The sequence below is a fragment of the Eimeria mitis genome, genomic scaffold (assembly GCF_000499745.2).
Source record: "Eimeria mitis Houghton genomic scaffold, Emh_scaff3424, whole genome shotgun sequence".
Classification (NCBI taxonomy): Eukaryota; Apicomplexa; class Conoidasida; order Eucoccidiorida; family Eimeriidae; genus Eimeria; species Eimeria mitis.
The window spans coordinates 1-291 of NW_013571767.1; the positions used below are offsets into that span (position 1 = coordinate 1).

Sequence of the window (291 nt, forward strand, 5' to 3'; positions counted from 1 at the left end):
GCAGCAGCAGCAGCAGCAGCAGCAGTCGCAGCCCCCACGCTAGCAGGAGCCCTAGCAGTGCCAGTAGAGGAAGGAGGCAGCAGCAACAGCAGCAGCAGCAGCAGCAGGATCACCAGCAGCAGCAGCAGCAGCAGCAACAGCCCGATGCAGACGAAGCAGCTGCATTAGGGGACGGCTCAAGTACTGCTGCAGGCAATTCCAACGCATTTGCTGCTGCTGCTGCTGCTGCTGCTGCTGCTGCTTCTCCTGCTGCTGATGCTGCTGCTGCTTCTGTTGATGCTGCTGCGTCAG

The 291-nt window shown here is 61.2% G+C and overlaps 1 protein-coding gene across 1 annotated transcript in view; it reads left to right on the forward strand.

Annotated features, from left to right (window-relative positions):
- Positions 1–255: 255 nt before the first annotated feature.
- EMH_0065870 (uncharacterized protein) overlaps positions 256–291 on the forward strand; it is a gene marked incomplete at both ends in the record, with an annotated part of 5,499 nt that continues 5,463 nt past the window's right edge. Inside the window, one exon of the mRNA XM_013498446.1 lies at positions 256–286. Coding sequence (XP_013353900.1) covers positions 256–286 — 31 coding nt within the window. The remainder of the gene's footprint in view (positions 287–291) is intronic.